The 18,510-nt window shown below is 25.0% G+C and overlaps 1 protein-coding gene and 1 long non-coding RNA gene across 4 annotated transcripts in view; one reads left to right on the forward strand and one right to left on the reverse strand.

Moving 5' to 3' along the window:
- The window catches only part of LOC141524055 (uncharacterized), a 20,184-nt gene continuing 1,674 nt past the window's right edge, over positions 1-18,510 (reverse strand). The window contains exons 1-7 of one of the 2 annotated variants that reach the window (XM_074237730.1): positions 7,009-7,476; positions 3,764-3,884; positions 3,564-3,696; positions 2,893-3,023; positions 2,187-2,442; positions 1,595-1,928; positions 1-1,508 (exon numbers count right to left, since the gene is read on the reverse strand). In XM_074237730.1, coding sequence (XP_074093831.1) covers positions 1,391-1,508; positions 1,595-1,928; positions 2,187-2,442; positions 2,893-3,023; positions 3,564-3,696; positions 3,764-3,808 — 1,017 coding nt within the window. In that variant the 5' untranslated portion in view covers positions 3,809-3,884; positions 7,009-7,476 and the 3' untranslated portion in view covers positions 1-1,390. Of the gene's footprint in view, positions 1,509-1,594; positions 1,929-2,186; positions 2,443-2,892; positions 3,024-3,563; positions 3,697-3,763; positions 3,885-7,008; positions 7,477-18,510 lie in introns of those variants that run through there. The other variant, XM_074237804.1, reaches the window with a different exon arrangement.
- Positions 3,750-13,766, forward strand: LOC141524187 (uncharacterized). Of its 2 annotated transcripts, none has more exons than XR_012478674.1 (3): positions 3,750-3,824; positions 8,625-8,838; positions 8,934-13,766. It is a non-coding gene; the product is annotated as an uncharacterized LOC141524187 (long non-coding RNA). The 2 variants fall into 2 exon arrangements; XR_012478679.1 differs by lacking the exon at positions 3,750-3,824 and adding an exon at positions 7,727-7,825.

Here is an 18,510-nt window from a genome sequence, read left to right on the forward strand (position 1 = left end):
TGACATAGTTGATTGTAATCATCGCTGGTAAAATATTTAAATATATATAATAAAATAATAAAAACAATAATATTACTAATTGTCGATGCAGGTGATTGTAGAAGTTGCGATTAGTCTCTTAGGGCTGTAATTAAAAGTAAACTACTTATTAATTAAAAGTCTAATGATTAATGATATCTTTATTATACTGGTATATATTATTAATTAATGATGATATATATTGTATATATATATATATATATATATATATATATATATATATATATATATATATATATATATATATATATGAGTAATGTTAAATGTTAGTGGCCAAGTGCTAAGAAGCACAATTTTATTTTTAATGCTATGTTAAATGTTATTGACTTTAAATAAATCGATTATTTGAAAATATATTCATTTTGATTTATTTAAAAATTAGCATATCAATTTATACGCCCTTTTGGCACTACCGTGCCAAAAGGGCGTATATTTTTTTTTTTTTTTTTACTAATCGCTTTATTAACACTTTCTAATTCTAAAAATAAAAAAATAAATTTCCAAAGCCAAAAGGACGGATAATTTTTTTTGCCGATTGCTTTGAATTGTCATTTATATGTTACTAATTTTGTTGCATAATTGAAAATATATATTGATTATTAAATTACAAATAGGTATACTTAAAGGTTATTAAGGTAAAAGACCCAGTTATTGACACTTGCAATTTTATTTTAATTAAAAAAAAAAAAAAAAACAAATCAACTCTAATAAATTAATAAATATAATTTTTGAATTATAAATTTTAAGAAAATTGTTTTTTTTAATTAGAATAAAATTGCAAGTGTCAATAACTGGCTCTTTTACCTTATTACAATTTTAATACGAATTCTGTTTATAATTTTAATTGAAAAAAAAAAAAAAAAAACAGTTGCGATATCTAACATGTTTGGTGAGTCAGAGGCGCGAAATTAAACAATATTAAATCATCTGGATTTATTTTTTAGAGTTAAATTTTATATTTCAGAGCAACAATTGATAGTTTTTTTATCCGCCCTTTTGGCTTTAGGCTAAACTTTTTCTAAAGCCAAAAGGGCGTATGTTTTGAGATATGCCCTTTTGGGATTAGAACGTTGAAAAATTTTTTTTGACAAATCTTTACGTTTTGAGCAGTTCTAAGTTAAATGGTGAAAAAAAATTTTTTACACGCCCTTTTGGCATAAAATCCTATCTAGCTGCTGTAATATACCAAAAAACAAGGAAGAAATTAATTCAGAACAAAGCGATCATTTTTTAAGGTTATGTCGGAACAAAGTGCTCAAACTGGCACTTCCAAGGAAATTAAAATAAAAAAAACTGATGTATAATAAATGTACAAGGCATTTATTGATTATAAAAGCATTAACTAATAATTTTAGTAGCATTGACACCGATCAGCCGGACAATCTGGCGGATTGACAAGGCACTTATCCATACAATAGACGTCAGCGCCTTTTCTTCCACTGAATTCACCGACAGCGTTGCATTGTTCTCTGGTGACGTGAATTATTAATTAGTAAAGCTGATAATTTACTACCTCAACGACAATAATAATAATAATTGGATAATTTATACTTACGGACAAGAACAAACAGTCTGTGGACAATTAGGCGGATAGCGAAGACAGTTTTCAAGGCACCAATCATTCATACCAGGAATGAAGCGGTAAAGTTTTCTCGGTTGGCAAGTCTGGGCTCTGATAACCAGCGGATATATATTATCGTTATTGTTATTGTTACCCGAAGTACGGTAGTCCTGATAGTACAATAGAAAGGGATTGTACTGGTGAACAAACATCGGAGGGACACCTGAAGTACTTGTTACAATATTAACATCCGCGCAATTGCGAAAAGTTTCCGGTTTTCCGCAACCAACGGCCTCGGTTCCATTCTCGCAAGTTCCCCACATATTACCTGAAATTATATGTAGCATTTATTTAATATCCATAAAGCTAAACTTAAATATAATTACGCCCATCGTAATTTCGGATTTTTAAGTTAAAAAAATTATATAAAGCAAGTCAAGTCAAAACCTTGGATTGTACTTTCTCTGGAAATTGATTTACCCAATCTGTATTGACGCTATCTGCTGGCATTGAGTCTGAACACTCGCATTAACGAGGTAAATTATTATTTACTGTAATTTATTTTTATTATTATTTTGATAAACACCTGTCAGATAATTCCACTGGATAACGCACTGAGAGCACGTTATGAACGGAGGCAGTGTTACTCTGTAATTAAATATTGCCTTCTTTGGGCTGTCTTCGGGGATAATAAATGCCGGTTCTCGTATTCCTGATAAGTACAGAGGGTACTTGTCGAAACACTCTTGATTCTCTCGTTGCGAAGGATTGTTGTGCGGGCAAAGGTTAAGCTCGAATCTGCCTTGGTGGTTTGCTGTTAGTTCTACCTCGATGTCGATGTCCTAAAAAAAATTATAGAAGAAATTGGAAAAAAAAATTTTTTTATAAAATTTTGCAGCTAATTTTTTGAATTTAGCATGAATTTATGGGAAATAATCGTTTTAGTCACTTAGAACATAAAAATGGCGGGATTTTACAAAATGGCGGGTTAGAAATAAACCTCCGCGCCATCTATATTACTCAATTTGAATTTTTCAACCGTTTTAATTGATTTTAATATTTTTAAATCTGATTGGCGGGAAAAAATTGATAAATAAATAGTTTTAATGATTTTTATAAATAATAAAGAAGAATATTGAATGAAAATAAAATTTATGAAATTTATTTTAAAAAAATAAATTATTTTTTAGTGCAAAGTCACTTAATTTTAATTAGAAGAAATTATATGCATCACATATCCACAGTTTTTGATAATTAGTGGTGTTTAATCTTACCATAATTACAAAACATACCTGTCCAGCAGTGTAGCGTCTAACAATAGTTCCTCTTGCGAATTCACCACCCGCTTCATGAGGTCTGGGATGACTTAAATGATAAGCGTCACCGCAAACTCCGCATTTTCCTTCATTTTGGACCCAGTGGACTTTAAATTACAGGTTTAATATTATTAATCATCAATATATTGCAATTTTTAAACTTCTATACTAAATTAATTATAAAAAAAATTTTTTTTTTTAAATTGCATTTTTTTTTTTTTTTTTTTTTAAGTTTTTTACCAAAAAAAATTTTTTTTTTCACTAAAGATAATTCGAAAATTTTTATAAAAATAGACATGTAGAAATAAAAAAAAAATTCAATTTTTTAAAAATAACTTTTCGGAACAAATTTATTTGTTTAAAAAAAATTGTCAAGTTAAAATTTTTAATTTTTTCGAAGAATCACCAAATAAATTCATTTCTGTGCAATTTTCGCGCCAAAATTTAAAAATTAAAAAAAAAATTGAATTTTTAATTTTTTTTTTTTTTTATTTCTACATTTTTTTATGAAAATTTTTAGAATTATCTTTATTGAAAAAAAAAAAAAAAAAAAAAAAAAAATTCTTTTGTAAAAAACTTAAAAAAATATAGATGCAATTAAAAAAAAATATTTTCTAGTTCTAATTTAAAATAAAATTGTACAGTACCTGCATAACCTCCACAGAACAATTCATTGTCATTGTAATTTACAGGATTCGGATAGCCGAAGCGCCACATGCTGTTCCTAGAAGGCGGATCCATCAGACGGCCATGTCCGTCAACGTCGATATTTTGTAAAGCCTGTAGGAAAATTTAAAAAATGTCGGAAAGTAAGAAGAAATAGATTAATTAAAAAAAAAAAACTTACCAATATGCTGAGAAGAAAAACTAACGGGCGTGATAGTGACTCCATGGCGAGTCAATAAGAAGTGAGTAGAAATAATAATATCTTCGGAATTCCCGGGGCGATCCAGGACCAGGAAGAATATCTAATGAAATTTATATTAATGCCATTAATAATACAGCTTATTAGCATAAGATCTACTGAAAAGGAGCGGCGCTTCTTTTATATAGAACAGAATATATGTAATACATAATATATGCGGATAAATAATGTAAGGAAAGAATTTTAGCTGGGTACTTTGTTCCAACGGGTTATCGAACGTCCTAGAGCGCTAGTGGATTTAAATGATTTAGCATTACAGCTGATTTATCAAGAGTCCTCGATTATAAAATAAAATATATATATTTGTATTTAAACTTTCGAATAACTCTGCCTTGACACTCTACGTGACAAGTGATTCAACTTGAATTACTTGTTAATTAAAATGTTTTTTTTTTTTTTTTTGGCTTATTCAAATTAGACGTCAATTTTTTTTCTGATATCTTAAATCTTAAATCTATACAGAAAAAAATTTTGTGTTAAAAATTTTTCTATTGAATTTTTAACACTTTTATGTATAAATTTAAGATTTATAACACAAAAAAGTGTTAAATATTTAAATAAAAATTTTTAACACAAAATTTTTAACTGTGTAAAAAAAATTATTTTTTTAATTTTCTACACGGAAAGATAACAAATTTCAAAGATCTTGAGATAGTTTTTTATGCTTTTGAGCTCTTCGAGTTCAAAAGCTCAAGGTTAAGAGCTGATTAGTTTTTGGAGATGATCGATCAAGTCATTTAAAAGTTATTCCAAAAAAGCCACGAAAAAAAAAATTTTCTCACATTTTTTAAAGGTTTTTTTGAGATTTCTTAAAATCTATCAGTCCCAATTGTATTCAAAATCTAAGTTTGGTCAAGCCCTTTCGAATGGCGCGAACCGCAATAAAATCGATCAATTTTAAATTTTTTTAGCGGGAAGTTAAAAATTATTCCAAAGTTTCAAACTTCTAATTAGAAAATTTTCTAACTCAATTTTAGAGAATCTTTCATTTGTACGAAAAAAAAAAAAAAAAATAATTTTAAAATATATTATCAGTATTATCACTCTAATATCTAAAAGAAATATAATATTTTAGCTTGGATCATTCAAATAATTTATAATTGGACTATTGCTACATCAAAATGTTAAAAAATCACTCGATTTGCACTTAAAATGAACTTTTAAAAATTTTTCCTGTAATAATTTAAAACTTTACTTTTATACACTGAGAAAACAGTTTGTTTAACTCAAATGCGCAGATTTATTTGAAATAAATCAAAAATATATATTTAATGTTAATAAATTTCTTTCATTTAAATAAAGATTTGTTAACTATTAACAAAAATCTAGCTTTAAGTAAATTACGCCTAGTGCCTACTTAAATTAAATTAAATTAAAATTAAAATTTTTTTTTTAATAATTTTTTCAATAGAAAAAATTCTAAAAATTTTTAGATGTCGGCTAACTTTATTGTCATTGTTAATTTCAGTCTAATTAATAATTCCAAAAGAAGTGCCCATTTTACCCCAAATGTTCGATATATCGTCTTTTACTACTTTCTTAATTTTAAATTAAAAACCATTGCTTTAAATATATTTAAAGATAGCATTTATTTATAGTTAACAAATCTGATTTGGTTGAAGTATATATGATTGTTATAGCACTAAAGAAATATTTGTTAACTATCAACAAATTTGAATTTCATTCAAATCTACTAGAACTTTGTCTCAAATGAATCAATTTATTTCTATCAAATAAATATTTCTGGTGATATTTAAATAATAGAATTATTTACAGGTAACGACACTCAATTCATTTAAATGCATTGTTTTCTCAGAGTATTAAATTTAATAATACATTTTTTTGATACAGATTTAATTACCGATAACCCGATATTTGTATTAATATTAAAATTTTTCGTATCATTAAATTAAAAACGAAAAATGAAAAAAAAAAAAAAAAAATCCAGTCGGCCTCGGATGGAAATGCTAATCCTAAATGCATTATCTGATGAATAAATTTGTCGAGTGAAATTGGATTTGTAAAAAAGGTTTGATTTTTTATTTTGTTTTATCTGTCGGGAGAAATTATTTTTTTTATCCTGTCATTGACCGTCAGATTGTTTTTTAAGTACAATAAAAGCGAGTTCAACACCAAACCGGACTTGCAAGGATGTAATAAATTACAGTAAGTACTAAAACTTATTTTGGCTTTGATTAAAAAATAATCATTTATTTGACAGTAAGCTCGATAGATTTTAATTAAGCGGTTCTCACTTTAGGATTAAAGATTAAAGATAGTCGGTTATTGTTTTTATTACGGTAAGTAGACATTACAAAAGCTCATTTAAGATAATTTTATTCTGTACTTATTTTTGTAGACACTAATTTTTAATAAATTTGATTCTTTGCAGATAAACGAGAGGTTTTAAAGATTAAATTGCAAGTTAAAGATTAATTTTTAGGTGAAAAAAAAAATTTTTTTTTACTCAAGAATTTTAATAATAATTAATTTATTTATTTTAAAATAATTTGTTCATTTATTGAATATTAAGAATACTAAGAAATATTTATTAGTAGAGAACAAATAAATAATTAATTATTAATTAAGAAATGTAAATTGAATAGAGATAATAATTGCACATTTAATGCACAGAAAAAAAAATTAAATCAAGTAAATAATTCTTAAAAATTTCATCTTCTTGATTTGAGTAAAAAAATTCTTAAATTTACAAATTTTTCTTGATTTAAATGCATTTTACTTGATTCAAGAATTTTTTATTTCTTAAAAGAAGAAATAAATTATTTTTTTAAATAATAATAATTTTACACAAACAACTTTAGAATTTTTATTCAAAATTATTTTTTTCTAAATATAAGAATTTTTTTTTTCAATAAAAAAATTACTGTAATGACAATTTTAATTTCTTCAGCTAAGAAAATAAAATTTCTTATCACAAAAATGTTAATTTTTTTTTAAGAAAGAATTTTTTTTCTGTCTATAAATAATTATTTATCAAAAGTTATAATAAATTGTGTTCAATAAACGATTTTTTAATTGTTTATAAATATTTATTAATTAAAAAAATATATATTGACTGTAAATAAATATTTAATAAAGCTAATTAAGTATTAAAAAATCCTTCTATCGTTGAATAACAGTAATTATAATGAAATAATAACTCTTACCGTTGAATTCCCGATAGACGTCAAAATGGCGATTAGATATTCAAATGGCGTACACGAGCACGTAAGTAGGTAACTTACTTACAAAATTTGGCGCGAAGCTTAAAACCGCGTCCAACTGCAATCGAGAGGAAACTTGTAGTACGAGAAGAGTTCTGGGTTTATCAATATAAAACCTCCGAAAAACATAAAAAAGTTAAAAATTTTACACGTTTGACGGGTTTTTTTTTAAACTCACTATCGAAATAAAGCTTGTTTTGGTTCAAAGGGGCGCGACATCACGCCGTGTGATTTTAACTCGCCTTTTTTATTTATGTTTTTAGTGTTGTTGTTGTTGTTTGTATTAAAAGGAATAAAGTTTGAGAGTTTTTGTCCAACGTAAGTGGTATTGTGGTGTTGTTGTGATACGCTGAGACCTCGAAGGTGAAAACCAGCAAAAGAAGGGAACGCTTGAAGACCCGGAGGAATACTGAGCAGCACGTATTCGTGCGAAATCCAGTGGCCTATTGTAAAAATAAAAATATATTTGTATGTGCTCACATATATATATATATATATATATATATATATATATATATATATATATATATATATATATAGATATATATTCAAGTCTTGGGTAAGAATGGATCATATACATGCGCAAGATTTATTGCGCACATTTTTTATAATACTATTGTTTTTAGGACGGCGCTTTTTTATCCAGATGGCGTCAGATTAAGCAAATTTGGTGACAAAATTTTGTTCTTGTTCATTTTACCCGGTTCCAACGGTTCTGGCGCAGTGTTGCCAGATAGATTCATCCATTTTTCCTTTAATGGTAATTTAAAATTCCCTAGATTGAATCAAAGTTATTTTTTTAATTCATTTTTTTTTTTTTTTTTTTTTTTATGAATAAATTATACACTGAGAAAACAATTCATTCAAATGAATTGAGGCTCGTTAACTGTAAATAAATCTATTATTTAAATATCACCAAAAATATTTATTTGATAGAAATAAATTGATTTATTTGAGACAAAGTTATAGTAGATTTGAATGAAATCCAAATTTGTTGATAGTTAACAAATATTTCTTTAGTGCTATAACAATCATATATACTTCAACCAAATCAGATTTGTTAACTATAAATAAATGCTATCTTTAAATATATTTAAAGCAATGGTTTTTAGTTTAAAATTAACAAAGTAGTAAAAGTATAGACATATTAAACGTTTGGGATAAAATGGGCACTTCTTTTGGAATTATTAATTAGACTGAAATTAACAATGACAATAAAGTTAGCCGACATCTAAAAATTTTTAGAATTTATATTCTATTGAAAAAATTATTACAAAGAAATTTTTTTTTAAATTTCATTTGTAAAAAATTCGAAAAACTGTAAGTGCAATTAAAAAAAAAAATAAATTTAATTTAATTTAATTAGGCACTAGGCGTAATTTACTTAAAGCTAGATTTTTGTTAATAGTTAACAAATCTTTATTTAAATGAAATAAATAAATCGATTGAATTAACTAAACCAAAACGAAGTATTATTTGATTAAAAATAATATATATTTAAATGAAAGAAATTTGTTAACATTAAATTGATAAAAATTGATTAAATTTATAAATTACAGGGAAGAAATAATAAATAATAAAAACTAAAAAGTTTCGACGAAATAGTGGATAAAAAATATGAAGCGATCCGATATCAACAAACGAGTGTATCGAAGTTTGGTAAGCTAGAAAGGCCTGATCTGTATGGAATGAAAGCAGAACATAAACTCGAATATATCAACAGAAGTGAAACGTACAAAGGAGAATAACAGCGGACTTGATTGACAATGTCAGGTAATTTGTAACAAGTTTAGACACAAACCCGTTAAATAAAATCAATTTGCCGGGTGAAATTTGCAGGTCAATACAATACAATAATAAAAAAAAAGTTCCAGATAAAGACGGACATGCGCTCCTGCTCCTGAGAGAATTTTCCGTTTTCACTATCAGAATTACCAGCTCCATGCTTTACAATCCAATCTCCAGAGCAATGAGAGATAACAATGACAAAGACAGTGCCAACTGACGAAGAAGACAAAGCGAGTTTAATGCAAAAGACAAGATCACAAGAAAAAATAACTAAAATTTTATTTATAATATGATATTTGCTTTTTTCTTATCTTCTTTTTTAATTTTAATGCAAATAAATTAATAGATTATATAATTAATAAATTAATTAAAAATGTAAGTAAGTTATTTTATATTTAAAAATAAAAATCAACGCATTTTTTATTTATTGAATGATGATTTACTTATTAATTTTAATAAAACAATTCAACTAGACAACAAATAATAAAATTTACATAATTAAATTACATTAACGATTTTATCTTTATAATTTTCAGATTAACATAATATCTATTTGGGTTTATTCGTCAAAGCATGTATACTCTGTGTTTTAGGTATTATTGCTTTTGTTCGACACAAACATACATACACCTTATCGAAGTTATTTCGTTTTTACGATGGATAATTAGTCAAAAAATGCCGTATATGATTGTATCTGATTTTGACTTTTTTGGCCTTAAATTCAGGTTAGAGGTGTATCTGATTCTGATATGTGATATATTTGGTTTATATTAATTTTTTTTGAAGTTTTATTATAATATCTGATTTATCTGGTTTATATGATCAGATATGGATTATATGATTCAGATAAACATCAGATATATTTTAATTTTTAATTTTTAAGGCCAAAAAAAATTGTATCTGATATATCTAGTTTGTTGTATCAGATACGGTTTATATGATTCATATATAATTATCAGATATAGTTAACTGTTGTTTTTTTTTTTTTCTGATTAAACAATATCTGATTTAGTTTAAATATTTTTTAACTGTTAACCTGTTTATTGCTCAAAATATCTGATATCTCTGGTTCACAGTATCAGACATGACTTATATGACTCATATAAACATCAAATATGATTCAAATTTCTTATTTTTTACGATAAAAAAAAAAAAAAAAAAAGAACATTTGATTTATTTGTATTATAGTAGCAGATATGGCTTATATGATTTATATATCATTTAGATCAATTAATATCTGATTCATATATCGTTTGTAACCAGATCAGATATCTTAAAAAAAAAAAAATTATCTAATTTAAACATTGTTTAACATTTCTTCTTTGAAATTTTACATTTCTTCATCAGAAAAAAAAAATTAAAACTGATTACATAAATCAGATAGAATCACATACAGCAAAAACAAGGCATAAAAATTTAAAAATCAGACAAAAGTCGCAGATATATAAAAAAAATTTGTTTTAACACACTTAATAACAAAATTATTCATGAATGATTAAAAATTAAATAATTATGGTCTGTATTGTAAAATCCCGTATAATCGACGTATTGTATCGAAGCTCGATACACAACAATCAGAATTCAACGATTGTATATGCATTTAAACAATTATTTCATTAAATATATATATTATAATTCATATATTTGTTCCATATCTGGCTATACACGTAAATGTCAATAAAAATTTAATCGTAAAATTGCAATTGTTATCGTTATCATAGTAATTATTAATAAGTCTGCTTTAATTCGTTTTTTACTCCGTGTATACATTACATTTTTTTTTTTTTTGCTTTTCAGTTTTAAATCTACGTTTTGAAGAATTTTTAAGCGATTTTTGTACGAGCACAAAATTTACACGGCAGAAGACTATTATCGGAACAAAAGAACCCTCGGAAATATTTTATTATTATTATTTTTAATATACTTTGTCACTCTCCGAAGGCGTTCGTATAATTTTTATTTTTCGCATCAGACATTTTTTTTTTTTTTTTTATTAAATAGTGATATGTTATATATTATTTATTATTATTATTGATATGTTTAGACACCGTCTTATTATTTATTTAATTATTTAATATTATTATTATTAATGTTACAGTATATTTAATATAAAAATAATAAATGTTGAGATATTCAGCCAGAGTCTATTGTTTTATATATTCCTTTCTAAATAATTTGTATAATTTTAATTCAAAATTGCTTTTTTATCATTTCTAGGCTTTATTTGTAATTATTTTTTTATTTGTAATCTTTTAAATATCTTTAATATTAAATAAAATGCGTTTTTTTGGTGATTTAATGATTTTGTTCTGAGAATTATAACCTCAATCTTTGTTCCAACTCTGATTGGTCAGTTCTTCTCTCTTACTATAGTAAAGCGAACTTAAAGGCGCATTTTTATGAAATTTTTTTTCGGTTTTAAAAATTAATTATGTTAATGTATAAAATAACAATGTTAATAATTAGAATAAAATATTTTTAACATTTTTTTTAAATTGAAAATAATTTATTTTATTTTTTTATTTGAAAAATTAAATTTTGCTTGAAGCTAACCTTAAAAAAAATTCTCTTTAATTGAAATTTTATAACTAGTAAAAAAAATTAAGGAAATCCACGCGAAGTAGTCAAATTTTGAAAATTTGTGAATTTATTAATCTATGTAACCTAATAATTAATAAAAAAATTAAAAATCAGTTTCCGGGATATTTAATCAAATAATTAGGTTTAAAAATTGTAATTTTTTACATGTAGGTAAATAAAGATTCTATTAACCGTGTATTTTGTTAAGAATTTAATGCAATTAACGATTGAAAAAAAAATTAATTTTCATTGAATTTGATTGAAAAATAAAATTAATTAGATGTAATAAATATATAATTAAATATTGTAATCTATTTTTATGATTGAGATCAAAAATATGAAAATATAACATGTAAGCAAACTATTCGTAACGTGATTGGTCAAATATATAATAAGCATGAAAATATATATATAATTCTATACCAACAGTCAGAAGCGCGCTTGCGCGTGCAATGTATACTAGTATATAATTATATATAGTCATATATAATTATATATGATTATTATATTTGGCCATTTTTCACATATTTATATAATTATATATAAATATTTCTTCTTGGTTAATTATTTAATGAGTAAATTTTTCGGAGATTTCCTTAAAAATGTTATTAATTAGTTTAAAAATTAATTTTAAGCTTTATAACAAAAGTATTATTTTTTTAAAGACATTTTTTACACTAAAAGGATACTAGAATCTCCTTAAATATCCAACAAAAAAGCTTATAATTTTTCCATCTTTTCAAAATCTAACCCATAAATTACAATTAACTAAAATTATTCAATTATTTCTTCTTTAAAAAAATTCCAACAAATTTGCACATAATCTCAACAAAAAATGTCACAAAATTACAATCAACACATAAAATCAATAACATTATAAAACTGAGGTTATAATCCTCCATTTTGAACAGCGCATGAGCATTCATCTTGTGTAAAACACTAAATAACAATTCTTTGGACCGTAAATCCAAAACAAAGAAGAAAGTAACCTAAAAACTTTCAAATCTTGTTAAAAAAAAAAAAAAAAAAAATAATTAATAACATTATAATAAAAACAAAAGCCTAGAAACAACAAAAAGCGCTCATTCTTACAAACGAATACTTAACAATTGAAATAAAGCCTATACTTAAAAATACTGTTTGTAATCGTTATAATTAATAAATTTAACTTCATCCACACATTGTTTACAATATCCACATTTTATAATACACATTTATATAATATATTAAAATTTTTTATGCCTAAAAAGTAAGTAATAAATTACGCGCTATGCATTCGTTTATTAATTATAAATAATAATATTTAATATCAATATATATATATATATATATTTATATTTAATATGTTTAATTTTTTTTTTTTTTTTTTTTTTTTTTTTTTTTTTTAGTAACTAGTGATATGTATCAGGGTTGAACTATCGTTCAGTTTGATGCCAGTCTCCCAGCAATAAATTATTACTATAAAACATCAAAAATACAAATGCGTAAGTAATATATTTATATATATATATTAATATACTTTTTAATAGTAGCTTCAGATGAAAAGTCTTTCCAAAGACTTAGAATACATTGATGTGTATATTTTAAAAATTTTCATTAAATCCTCAGGACATTAATTAATAATTTATATATGTATATTTTATTTAAGATTTAGAAATATTAATTTTTATTAATAAATATAGCTTCTAGTAATGGAGGGCAATTACATTGCATGAAAATGTTTTGTTATTAATAAAATCGTTGCTTAAAAAGCAGGCTTGACATTATTGCAAAGCAGATCTTGTGGTTTCCCTCATATTCTTATTATTTATTTATTTATTTATTTACTTAGAAGTAATGATATGTAATTGTAAGTGGGCGTAAATTTTTAAGATTAATCACCATCAGGCAATTTCTGATATGTATCGTTTCATTAATGGCATCGTCATTATTAAGACATTTCTTCTTTTTTTTCTTTCTTCTTAATTATAATTAATTTTTAATTGTTAATTGTTAATCGTTAATTAATGAGGATTAAATGAATTAATTAATTAATTGTTCATTTATTGATAATGTAAATTAATTGTTGATTAATGAAGAGATCAATTGTTTGTAAGTAGGGGTTAATCATCAATTGTTAATAAATTTTTTTTTTTTACTAATCGCTTTATTAACACTTTCTAATTCTAAAAATAAAAAAATAAATTTCCAAAGCCAAAAGGGCGTATGTTTTAACTTATACGCCCTTTTAACTTTAGGACATTGAAAATTTAGTGACTTAAAGCCAAAAGGGCGGATAATTTTTTTTGCCGATTGCTTTGAATTGTCATTTATATGTTACTAATTTTGCTGCATAATTGAAAATATATATTGATTATTAAATTACAAATAGGTATTTTTAAAGGTTATTAAGGTAAAAGAGCCAGTTATTGATACTTGCAATTTTATTTTAATTAAAAAAAAAAAAAAAAAACAAATCAACTCTAATAAATTAATAAATATAATTTTTGAATTATAAATTTTAAGAAAATTGCTTTTTTTAATTAGAATAAAATTGCAAGTGTCAATAACTGGCTCTTTACCTTATTACAATTTTAATACGAATTCTGTTTATAATTTTAATTGAAAAAGAAAAAAAAAAAAACAGTTGCGATATCTAACATGTTTGGTGAGTCAGAGGCGCGAAATTAAACAATATTAAATCATTTGGATTTATTTTTTAGAGTTAAATTTTATATTTCAGAGCAACAATTGAAAGTTTTTTTATCCGCCCTTTTGGCTTTAGGCTAACTTTTTCTAAAGCCAAAAGGGCGTATGTTTTGAGATATGCCCTTTTGGCATTAGTACGTTGAAAAATTTTTTTTGACAAATCTTTACGTTTTGACCAAGTCTAAGTTGAATGGCGAAAAAAAATTTTTTATACGCCCTTTTGACATAAAACTCTATCTAACTGCTGTAATACACCCTTTTTGTATTTGGGTCGCGACCTTAGTAGTTTATGCAACTTTAAATTGACTAGTTTAATTATTTGTGATTAATAACTAGTTATAAAACATTAAAGATTGATTAATATCTTCAAAATTTAATAATTAATGACTAATTTTTTAATAATGTTAATAAATAACTAATAATTAATTATTAATGATTTATTTTAAAAATATTATTAATCGATTAGTATTTAAAAAAATCAAACTTTAATGACTAAGTATTAAAAAAATTAATAATTCAAAACTTATTTTTAACAGTAATCATTATTTTTTAATTTATAAAATCTAAGAATTAAAGTAAATTAATCATTTGTCAAAAATTAACGATTAACAATTACCAATAAATATTTATAACCTAATTAGTAATTAGTAATTAGTAATTAGTGATTAATGGTTAATGAGTGGCGGTTAGTTAGTGAAAAAAAGTAACAAAAACAAAAAGGTAAATAAATGAATCGACGTGACGTGAAAATTTTAATACTCTCGGGATCCTAATAATTTATCAATGCACCGCGATAGTACCATACCATACCACAGCACAGTATCCCTCGTGCCTTCGGGTTCGCGCATACACCCCCCCCCCCCCCAAGACCTTGATGCACCAATAAATCGATAATGCCAGGGTCGACCGGCAGAACAACGACCCGTGGATTTCGTGTAATCTCCACTTTAACCAACAAATATCTATCGCGTTATCATTTTGATGATGCTCAATTTTTCATTCATGATTATGATTATGATTCATTAATGATTACCTGCCTCATTTCACTCAACTATTCTCTTTGAATCATTCATACTCTAGAGGCTCAAAAACTCGGTTAATTATTTTAAATAATCTGAAGCTAATAAATTTTATTTTTTTATTGCAAAATTTAAATTTAAATATTTCTTCATAAAAAAAAAAAAAAAAAAAAAAAAAAAAAAAAAAGAGACATTTACCAGAGGGTTAACATTAACGAGAAACATTACTCCAGATGCGCTTGGAATTTTCAGTGTGTTTGTGTGGTTTCAAAAAAATAAATACTCAAAAAAAAATAATGAAGATAGAAGAAAAAAATATCATTCCCGAGAATAATGAAGTGAAAAGAGAAAAAAGTTTAAATGGCGGCGGGGGGAGGGGGTGGAAGAATCTTGGAAAAAAGTGAGGATGCACGCGAGAGAGAGCCATAATAGTAAACGAAGAAGAATGGGTTGTATAATGTTCGGGTATGTGTATAGTCTTCTTTAGTGTGGCGTGTAATTCTGGGGCTTGTGAGCTTTCTTATTTTTCTCGCCGAAGCTTCATTTTTTTTTTATCTTCGGATTCTTTCGAAACTCACGACGTCACTGTCTTTATAAACAATTTTTTTTGTTACTTTGTTTATGTTGCGGAGGCATCAAATCAATTTGGAAGAATTTTTATGATTTTTACATTTAGAGTTTTCTTTGGTGTGTTTTGATGGGAAAGTTTAAATTTTATGTCTGGAAATTTTGATGAAAGAAAAGAAATATTGAGGAGTTTTGTTATCAAAAAGAAAAAAAAAATTAGACTTAAAAAATTTTTAAATTTGGGGAAGAAAATTTAATTTTTGAACAAAATTTGAAAAAAAAAAAAAAAAAAATAGTAATTTTGGAAATTGATAGGAAATAATTAATTATTATTAGAGTATTTTTAATGTGACTGATAGAAAAAAAAATTTAGTTGTCAATTTGTCCGATAGGTGGCGCCTGGTAGCGACGTTCTCGCATGCAGTAAAATCAATTTGATTTTTTTCATTATTAAGAGATTTTTAATGCTTAAAATTAAATCTTGAACGTGAATAACAATAGAAATTGTACGGCTATAATCAAATCAATTTATAAATTCATTGGAAAAAAAAAAAAAAAGGTTGAAAAAAGATAATTACATTGCAATTATTATAAAAAAAAAATTTTTTTTCTTGATTAAAACAAAATAAGTTAGCAATTCTTTGAATTTATATCGAATAATAACTTGTAAGATTCTTGAATGGTTAATAAAAAAGAATAGTTTTTAAAATTGACCGCTAGATGGCGCATAATGTGGACTTTCTCGCATGTAGTGTGATTTATACGACAATTTAAATTTATAAAAAATTTTGTGATAATCTATTAAACCTTGAACTTAAAAAATGATAAAAATTATATGGCTAGATAAAAATTGAATTATTAATTTTTTTTGAAAAAAAAATTGCTAAAAAATTAATTAATTATTATGAGACAATTTTTTATTTAATTAAGAAAAATTTTTTGGAGTTTTATAAAAAAAAAAAAAAAAAAGTTAGTTTTAAAATTGATCGCGAGATGGCGCAAAGTAGCGGCTTTCTCGCATGTAGTAAAATAAATGCGATAATTTCAATCAATTTGAGTATTTTTCAAGTTTAAAATTAAAGTTTGAAATGGAATATCAGGAAAAATTGTATGGCTAAAAAAAAAAATTAGTTTATGAAAAAAATTGCAAATATTAATAGAAATTAAAAAAAATTTTCTTTTCTGATAATTAAAAAAAAAAAAAAAAAAATAAGTTAATGAATCTTTTAATAAAATGACAGGCAGAATAATTGTATAACCGTAATTGCAGGGCGACGTAAATCAGAGCGGTCGATATAAATTAGATGATTGAATAAAGAAGAGAAAATACAATCAAGCGATCCCTTAACAGCCGACGACAAATGGGTAATATATAACATCAAATAATATCCACCATAACATAACAGTATGATCTAATAAAAGCAATGAAAAAAGGGAAAAAAGAAAAAAATAACTTCCAGAGGAAAATAGCCTGAGAAAGTCTCGACGTTTAACGAGTGACATCTAATCGATAGCCCTTGCACGTCCTTACAAATGTCCTAGTCCGCAATAATTTATTATTCTCCCCCCGTCGGCCCTTGCATTAAACCCCGTCAATACGCCCAATTAATAAATAAATGTCTTCATTATCCTCCTCCTTTGTTATCCGGGACAGAAAGAATAAAAAGAGAAAACCGTAAAACGCCTATTGTGCTCGAAAACTTTTCCGGCGAAGCTTCAGATCACAGACTCATAAATTATAATAAATAACCGAGCCTTTGAGCTCTTGTTTATAATACTGTTGCAAATTCTATTTAATTTTACTTAAATTATACATTTTTCTTTAATATTTCATCCGGAACTTTATAAATCATTTTTTTGTTGCAAAAAAAAAAAAAAAAAAAAAAAAAACCACAGTATCGACAAAACTGTCTTAGTTCTTTAAAATGTCGAAAAAGAAATGCATTTTTGTGATTTACGATCATTAAAACTTTAGATTTTGTTTTGATGAATCTTTAGTTCGTCTGAAGGCTTTTTAGTCGAAATTTTTAGCGCTAGAAGGACTCAGAACACTAATTGTTCCAAGAACTGCGTCAGTTAACCAAGAATACTTGTAATTGCTTTAAAAATTGTTAATTTAATATTTTTTGAAGGCAAATTTTTGTTTTACCGATTGTAATAACTGTGGGGAGGTTAAAAAGTTGAAATTTTTAGCGCTAGAGAGAGTTAAGGAATTCGCGGAACTTATCTTGTTCCAGGAACTGCAGAAAAATTTTATAATTTAACAAATAAGCTCTATTTGATAATAAAAAAAATTTTTTTTTTTTGTTTTCCAGACTATTTAAATGATGAAAAAGTTAAAGAATTGACAATTATGGCTCTAGAGGAGTTCAAAAACATTGTACCGAGAACTGTTCCAATTAACGTAAATTTGGAGCAAAGTAAAATTTTGCATTAAAAAATAATAATTTAATATTTTTTAAAGATAAATTTTGCAAAAATTTTTAAATTCAATTGATTAAAAGTACAAATTATAGTTTTACTGAATTTTTGTAACGGTACAAAGTTTGAGTTGAATTTTTTAGCGCTAGAGGGAGTCAGAGAACTTGCGGAATTTGTATTGCGCAGGGAACTGCGCAGGTTAATTTAAAATACCCGTAAATTGCAGAAAAATGATACATTGTATTAAAAATTGATCATTTAAAAAATTTTAAATTTAAGATTAAGAAAAAAAAATTATATAAATTTATAAGTATAACTTGTAGTAAATATATAAAAAGAATTTGCAACGAATGAAAAAACTAATTCCTAAGGGACACAAATT

The sequence above is a fragment of the Cotesia typhae genome, unplaced genomic scaffold (genome assembly GCF_013202065.1).
Source record: "Cotesia typhae breed Kobodo isofemale line unplaced genomic scaffold, CoteBio_Ctyphae contig_10, whole genome shotgun sequence".
Lineage (NCBI taxonomy): Eukaryota > Metazoa > Arthropoda > Insecta > Hymenoptera > Braconidae > Cotesia > Cotesia typhae.